Below are 8538 nucleotides of genomic sequence, written 5' to 3' on the forward strand. Positions count from 1 at the left end.
AAGTTAAATAAATTACAAAATTTAGAGTTCTAAATAGGACATTAAAAGTTTTATTGAAACTGTATACTGATTAACGGCACAAGTTTCCAGCTTTTTGTGATAACTACAAGTAAAATCTATCATCAGATCAAACTTCTGACTGCTCGAATTTTTACTAGTTTAGTCTTTGAAGCTAATGCAAGTTTCAAATACTTTCTGATGACAACTACTGCTATTATTCAACTTCGCAGCCTTGTAATTTTGACCCCAATCCAGAAGACAAAGGAACTCTTGGATCAAGTACTGGAAGAAATTAGCTTTCATAGAGGACATTTTTCATAGACGATCAACCCGTATTTACGTTACATGGAGAGGAAAACCACAAAAAACCCGAGTTAGCTCTACGGCAAGGGGACTGTAACCCATGATCAGTCTATCACTGAGGATATTTTACATCAGCACTTAGGTCGGTGAGAGCCCGGTGCGAAATTCGTATCAACCAGCCATTGCTGGGATTCGAACCCAGATTCGATTCACCTCATTGACTGGCGAACGCTCAATCCTCTGAGTCACCAGAGTTCAATCCCGGCAGACCGAAGACTCCCTGTGTAGTAAATGGTGACTGGTGCACGTTAAATCTGTCGGGTCACAAAATCCCCCATAGCAAATCATACCTCTGGTGGTACAGAATTGGAGATTTATCGTTCTCTGGTTCAGGTCAAAATTACTATCTGTGGATAGATGAATGGGTGTATGAATGGATCCACCCAATAAAAGGGTTTTGACATGTGTGTGGCTGAAGTCGTATTCTTGACCACAGATAGCGCCACTGAAAAACAAGAAAGGCACCCTCTGCCTTAAATTCGTTTGTTTTCACCAAGCTGGCTTGTTGTTATTGGCAAGTAGCAGTAGAAACAACAACAACGTATAAGTTTCAAGGATTTCTGTACTATCTCCGGAAAAAAACGCGATTTTACAGGAAAGAAGAAAATCCATCTAAATTTTGATGTTTCAAAATGATTTTTAAACACAAAGATTTTTTAAATTATTATTTTAATGTTCGTATCTTTTTTACCTGTTTGCTTTAGTAAATGTAATCGATTTTTAATTATGCATTTTTTTTAAAAAATGGATTCAGTTTATTTTATTTGAATTTTGCTGCTGTAGTCTCAAAAAGCCTTAACTCCCAGTTGGGACATTTTTGTGAACATAATTACAATGTTTATAAATCTTAAATGATAGCAATAATCAAACAACTCATAAAATCCGTATGATATCGTAAAATAAAAACGAAAACATAGAATCATTTTAAGTTTTTTATTAACATAAAGATACTTTACATGGCGAAAACAAACACCCTAAAAGTTTTTCATTTGTCAGAAATTAAGTATGTGTAGTTCTTCAAACTGTTGGATTCTCATCCAAAATTCATGTTGGTTTTATAACCTAAACCGCACAGCCTTTCAATTATTTCTCTTTTCTTTGGTTTATTGAAGCCTTGTACTTAGTCCATTTTCTACGTCATTGGCAAGTTTTGGGAGCATTTGGCTTGCAAGAAGTCCAACACTTTTGAACCACCATGACTGCAAATATTTTTAGTTTCTTCGTTTGCCAGTTACCATCCGTCATCTACACTGGTTCGACCTTCAACCTAAAGACAAATAAAATTAGAATTCGTACAAAGGGTAAATTGACTATATAAAAATGAACACTTTAGTATACTGAATGTAATATACAGTGCAGTACTGTGTAGAATGTGCATAGTCATTTAAACAACAGTTTTTTGTAGCATGATTCGAAACAAGAAACTGAAACAACGAATTCAAAAAAGACAACTGATGGCATACAAAGTTTTTTTTTTTTTTTTTTTTGCTCCAATTCGGAAACGCTTCAAACAAAATTGGTTAATTCATCAGGGAGAGACAGTACCGAGAGACAGTACAAGTTTCAATTGTTTTCTAACTACTACAAGTATTGTTTTTATACCATCTTTTTATCGCCAAGTAAAATTTATCGTCAATTATGAAATTTCATTTCATACTTATTACTACAACTATCAACAATATTACTACTATTACACAAATATTACTATACTAAACAATTGCTATTACACGATAAATTTCACATTTTACATGATTATGAAAAGTAATATAAAGTTTTAAAAAAATATTCATTCAATTGGTAATAAACAAATCTTGGAAATGGGCCTTTTAAAGATCCCTTTGTTTGTTTTAATACTACAAACACGAACTCTGCCATCCTTTCCCGGAAAGACCTCCACAATTCTACCAATTGGAAAATTACATATAGCTAAATTATCTTCCTTTATCAAAACCATATCTCCAAATTTAATGTTTTGCTTATCAATGTACCACTTCGACCTTTGTTGCAAAGTTGACAAATAGTCTTTGTGCCACTTTTTCCATATTAATTGCACGAATTTAGTGGTTTTGTGCCATAAACTCAACCTATTATCAGATACATTGGTTACATCTGGTTCAACAATTGATGTGAACGGTCTTCCGATCAGGAAATGGCCTGGAGTGAGAACGCTCAAATCATTGGCATCTGAAGATAACGGGGTAAGCGGTCTTGAGTTTAAAACTGACTCAATTTGAGTAGTTACAGTCAAAAAATCTTCATAAGTTAATTTCTTATCACCCACTACTCTTTTCAGATGATATTTGAAGGATCTCACTCCAGCTTCCCAGAGCCCTCCAAAATTCGGACTCCTAGGTGGCAAAAATTTCCATTTGATATTTTCATGACTCATATAATTACATAAACTCTTATCAGGATTTTTAACTAAGCTAAATAATCGCTGTAACTCATTATTACTCCCAACGAAATTAGTCGCATTATCTGAGTACAGAATACTGCTTTTTCCTCTACGCGAAAAAAATCTCTTTAATGTAGCTATAAATGCTTGAGAGCTCAACTCTGTCACAAGCTCCAAATGAATCGCTTTTGTGACGAAACATACAAAAATCGCGACATAAATTTTTTGAAAAGTACCTTTCCGTTGGTTCTTGTATTTAATTGCAAATGGACCGCAAAAGTCCACACCTGAAATGGCAAATGGAAAGTTTTGACTCACACGACTTTTGGGTAGATCACCCATAAGTTGATCACAAGTTATTGGTTTAGCTTTAAAGCACAACAAACACTCACGAACTACTTTTCTACAAATAGATCTGCCATTGATTGGCCAAAATCTTTGCCTTATAATAAACAATAATGTTTGAGGTCCAACATGTAAATTCTTAATATGATTACTAATAATTATCAACTTTGTTAATTTATGTTTTTCTGGTAACAACAATGGGAATTTTTTGTCAAAGCACAAATTACTATTGGACAAACGTCCACCTACTCTTAAGAGACCTTTTTTATCAATGAAAGGACATAAATTTCTTACCTTACTCTGCTTTGAAACTTCACCTGTAATTTCTAAATCTCTGATTTCCTTGCTGAACTCCCGTTTCTGCACTAAACTTACCAATTTTAGTTCAGCTCTTTTAAGTTCATCTGGAGACAAAGACCCAGTTGATGTGTCATGAGTGCTCCGACAATTATCGATGAACCTATATACAAAACTTAATACACGAATGAGTTTACTATAATTATTACTAATTTCCAAAAAATTATCAAGAAAATTACTATTATCACTAATAAAACAATTGAAGTCACTAGATGGTTTAAATTCATTAGAAAATTCATCTTCAATAACTCTGGATGGAATGTCTCTATTTGGATATTCACTGTTACACAAGAAATTTGGTCCTTCAAACCACAATCTACATTGTGAAAGTTTATCAGGATCGAGACCTCTGGAGATAATGTCTGCTGGGTTCTCAGTTGATGGTACATATCTCCAACTGTCAATGTTAGTTAAGTCTTGAATCTGGGATACACGATTGGCAACGAAAGTTTTAAGTAGAAATGACTCCTTACGTATCCAAGAAAGCACAATCATGCTATCACTCCATAAGTATATGTTGGATATAGGCAAATCAAGAGCTTTTATCACTTTTTTCACTAATTTGGCTAGAAGCAGTGAGGCACAGAGTTCTAGTCTTGGGATGGTTACTCTTTTCAAAGGTGATACACGACTTTTGCTAGCAATCAATTTGATAGTCGCTGCTTGACCATTTTTAACACACTTACAGTAAACAACAGCACCGTAAGCAACCTCTGACGCGTCGGCGAATCCATGAATTTCAATCATGTCAGCTCCCTCTGCAAGTATACATCTATCAAATTCCATGTTGTTAACACTCTTTAAAGCTTCGACGAACTTCTTCCACTCTTGGATTTGTTTCTCAGGCAGTTCTTCATTCCAGTCCAGTTTTAAAGACCATAGCTGTTGCAAAAATATCTTTGCTTTTGACACTACTGGTCCAAGCAATCCAAGGGGGTCGAAAAGGCGTGCAATTGTGGATAAGACACATCGCTTCGTAACTTTCGAGTCTTTTCTATGTGATGCACTACAGGTAACTTTAAAATAAAGACTATCTTTCTTCGGACTCCAGGAAACTCCTAGCACTTGAGTTCCATCACAGTTAGTAAAATTATATATTTCTTCACCATCAGAAACTAACGCTGCGCAGTTGCTATGCCATTTGTGGAGTTGCATGCCAGCATTTCCTAAAATACCAATTAACTGATTTTTAAGTTCTTTTGCAGTTGCTAAATTATCAGAGCCGGTCAACACATCATCTATATAAAAATCATTTTCAATGACTGGAGCAGCAAGAGGATAATTTTCTCCTTCATCAATAGCTATTTGCTTTAATGTACGAGTTGCTAGAAATGGTGCACACACCGTACCGTAAGTGACGGTATTCAACTCGTAGGTTTTGACAGGTCCTTCCTCTTTTTCTTTCCAAAGAATACGCTGCAATTTTCTTTGGCTTGGGTGAATTAAGATCATTCGGTACATTTTCTTTATGTCTGCTGTGAAGGCATAGACATATTTACGGAACCTTGTCATGATGGAAAATAAATCACTCTGAACTATGCCTCCATTTAATTGCAAAGAATTTAAGGAATTACCAGTTGAGGTAGGATAACTCGCATTAAAAACAACTCTTAGGACAGTTGATTGCTTATCAGGGCGGTAAACTCCTAAATGGGGAATGTAGTAAGTGGCTTCTTCCTCTTCATCATCCGAAATTTCTGACATGTGTCCCATCTCTAAATATTCATGAAGGAAATCTTTATATAAAGATAAATAATTTGGCTCCTTAATTAAACGTTTCCACATCAGATTTAATTTCTTAAACGCAAACTCTTTAGATTTTCCCAAATGTTTAGGATCCTCTTTTAAAGGCATCTTTACTATGTACCGTCCCTCAGAATTTCTAGCACAGTTGTTTTTAAAATGTTCTTCACAAATAATTTTTTCTTTACTCTCAATTATTTCAGTTTCGATATTTTCTATCTCCCAAAAACTTCTAACAGTTTGTTCTAAATCAAGAGTTTCTTTAACTAACCCACAATGGATTTTATTATCCTCCATATTTGATATGCTTCCACTAACTAAATAACCAAACACAGAATTTTGTAAGATTAAATTCGAGTTAGGAGGGTAAATTTGCCCAGGTTTTATTAGCTCAAAAAAGGATTCCGCACCAATTAATAAATCAACTCTCTGCGGAATGTGAAAATACTCATCAGCTAAGTTAATGTTTTCCAACCCTTCCATACACTTGTTTACTTTCTTTGAGGGTGTGAGATCCGTAATTCTAGGAACAACTAATAAATTTAGATCTGCGTTAAAAGTTCGGGATTTATTTATTAAAGTAGCACAAACTTGAGACCTAACAGAAATAGCTGAATCATTCAACCCAGACACTACTATGTTAATTTTATTCTTTCTCAATTGTAGGCGATCTGCACATTCTTTACTTATGAAATTAGACATCGATCCCGAATCTAATAAAACACGAACTTCACTCTCATTTCCAAAAGAATCACATAAATAACAAATTGCCGTACTCAAAAGAACTGTTTTGTTTTTATTCCAGACATAACTACTCGTGGCCGAAAAGATATTGGCGCCTGTGTTTTGCCCTTCGCATGCTGCGGGTGTAAATTCAGAAGCAAGTGGAGAGAGGGGGGGATTTCCTCTATCAATTTGTTTTTTATTCGATTCTGAATTCATAATGTTCTCCTCTCTTATTTTTGATTTCGCGGAATAATTATGTTCTCGATTAAAATGTAATGAAATATGATGCCTTTTACCACATTTAGCACAAGAATATTTTGATTTGCAAGACATCACTTTATGTTTACCAAGACAATTAAAACACAATTCATTATCTTTAACAATTTGCAGTTTCTCATACACAGATAATTTCTTATAAGTAGAACACATATAAAGGGGGTGATTTTCATTACATAAAATGCACTTCGAACTCTTAACATCAGACAAAAAGGTTTTAGAAATATTTCTTTCATTATGACTTTTATTATAAGAGCACTTAGTTAAAGATTTTCCGCGAGAAGTCATAAATAAATCTATTTCCTTTCCTAGTTTAATTGGTTCAAACCAGGTGTCCGATTGTTTTACACTTATATAAGTAGCGGTTTCCCTGTCCAATGTTTGGAAGAGTTTATCAGAAATTATTAGCTGATTTAATGTTTTGAAATCTGTGACATTTCTTAATTTTAAGTAATAATCCCAACTAGTTGTTAAACGTGACGCAAACTGGACGTGCGTTTCGTTTAACTGGCGCGTGGTTGTTTTGAAATTGTCCAGACAAGATTGAGCCGTTGGCTGAAATTCTCTAAGTACTATTTCTTTCACTTTTTCATAATTATTAAGATCATCATCACTTATATATGTGATAATATTAGACGATCTTTCCCCAAGTAGATTAAGAAGAATCTCTGATTTATATTTATCTGGCACACACTTAACTATAAATGCTCGTTCTAACGATGTAAAGAAGAATCCCCAATTTTCGGGTTTACACGGCACTTTAATGGTCAATGTTCTAATGCTCTTAATCAAAGAATCTAGGGAATTATTAGATTCAATTAGCTCTATATTATTCTCTTTTGGCTCAGAACGAATGCGTGCAATTTCTAATTCAGTTTTTGTTCTCTCGAGCTCCTTTGGCTCAGCACGAATACGTGCAATTTCTAGTTCAGTTTTTGCTCTCTCGAGCTTTATATTCTCTAACTTTAATTGTTTTGATTCTTCAGACTTGCGCTCTTCTACTATTAAACTTACTAGATCACTAACAGTTTCAGAGTCAGTTTTATATTTTTTACAACTTTTAATTATATCAATTAAGTTTACCACAGTCATATCATCACTAATCTCTAGATCTAGTTCACTGGCAATAAGCCTTAAATCATCTTTTTTACAATTCTTAAACATTGTAAATTAAAGTTTTTTATAAAAAAATCAAAACAATCCTACTTTGAATGGGAAGGCACGAATCCACAGTTTTCTCGTAACACTGTCCACAATGGTTATCTCTTAGAACTCAAAACGAAACTCTTTTCGTTAATTGTTTTAATTTTGCTGATTTTTTCTCCTGGTGAGCGGACCACTCATGTCGACGCTCAGGTAAATATGAACTCGCTCAATAAACAGAAAATAAGCGGACTGTAAATTCACAATATTTATTTATTATTATTTGGAAGAGAGCTTTTTTGTAGCTCGTTACAGCTCTCCTTCCACACACACTCTTTCTCAGTGTTACAAGTTACACTAGGTGGCGCTACAAATCCGTGCGGATACAATACTCTTTCCGACTAGCTAGAGTGTAGACATTTGAATTGGGGGATTAATATTATGCTCGATACTAATTTAAGTTACAATTGGGAAGTAAATGCTGAAAGTATTATTTATTGCCAAAATAAATTCCCAACGAAAACAGTAAATAGATACAAAACTAAATAGAATAAAGTAGTAAAAATGAAATAAAAATATACTATGAATATGGTATAAATAAAGAAATTCGAATAAAGTTATAAGAGTAAATTTTTAGTAAGAAACTAAATTCAGAATTAAAAAAGCGAGTTTTATAAAATGTAACTAATGCAGTATAATATAACGAGCAAATTGCAAGATTTCAACAATTCAGAGTAAAAGGCTTAGAAATATTTACAAAAATTTAAAATATTTGGATTTCTAGGAGAATGATAAAACCAGGTTGATCAAATTCATGTCCAAAAATTAAAATACAGGCAAAAAAACTTTAAAAAAAATTTCAGGTTTATTTTTATTCACCTGCCAACTACAAAAGCACCTTTTTTAAGGGTTGGGCTATGTGCTTGATCGTAGCTCCCATAATCCCCCCTCCGCTGTCTGCTCGGCATTTTCCATATCATGACACAGTCGTCAATTTAGGAACAACTTTCAACCACACAAATGTGTTTTACGATTTGTATGCTGAACAAACAAAACAAGACTTGTGGGTATTTTTGGGCTTAAAATATAGATTTTACCTTGTTTGAGAGTATTTTAAGGGTTTCGAGGTATTTAAAACTTTTGGCCCATGTAACCCAGAGTTCTTATAAATCATAATTTTGCTGAGTGAA

At 33.9% G+C, this 8538-nt stretch overlaps 1 protein-coding gene across 1 annotated transcript; it reads right to left on the reverse strand.

The window, feature by feature from the left end:
- Positions 1-2149: 2149 nt before the first annotated feature.
- On the reverse strand, positions 2150-7369 carry LOC147808254 (uncharacterized). The gene is made up of 2 exons (XM_087166954.1): positions 6693-7369; positions 2150-6110 (listed from the first exon to the last, which is right to left on the reverse strand). Exons 1-2 carry the CDS (start codon positions 7367-7369, stop codon positions 2150-2152), a joined length of 4638 nt encoding a protein of 1545 aa, XP_087023080.1.
- Positions 7370-8538: the final 1169 nt, after the last annotated feature.

This window comes from Parasteatoda tepidariorum, chromosome 6, assembly GCF_982258835.1.
Source record: "Parasteatoda tepidariorum strain Cologne lab strain chromosome 6, Ptep-v5.0, whole genome shotgun sequence".
Taxonomy (NCBI): domain Eukaryota; kingdom Metazoa; phylum Arthropoda; class Arachnida; order Araneae; family Theridiidae; genus Parasteatoda; species Parasteatoda tepidariorum.

What these genes read in the sequence shown, in the direction of transcription:
- LOC147808254 (XM_087166954.1), bottom strand. Translation starts at nt 7,369, where the DNA reads ATGTTTAAGAATTGTAAAAAAGATGATTTAAGGCTTATTGCCAGTGAA. An exon ending in TTAAACGAAACGCACGTCCA is followed by an intron (nt 6,111 to 6,692) that starts GTTTGCGTCACG and finishes ACAAATTGATAG; the next exon opens with AGGAAATCCCCCCCTCTCTC.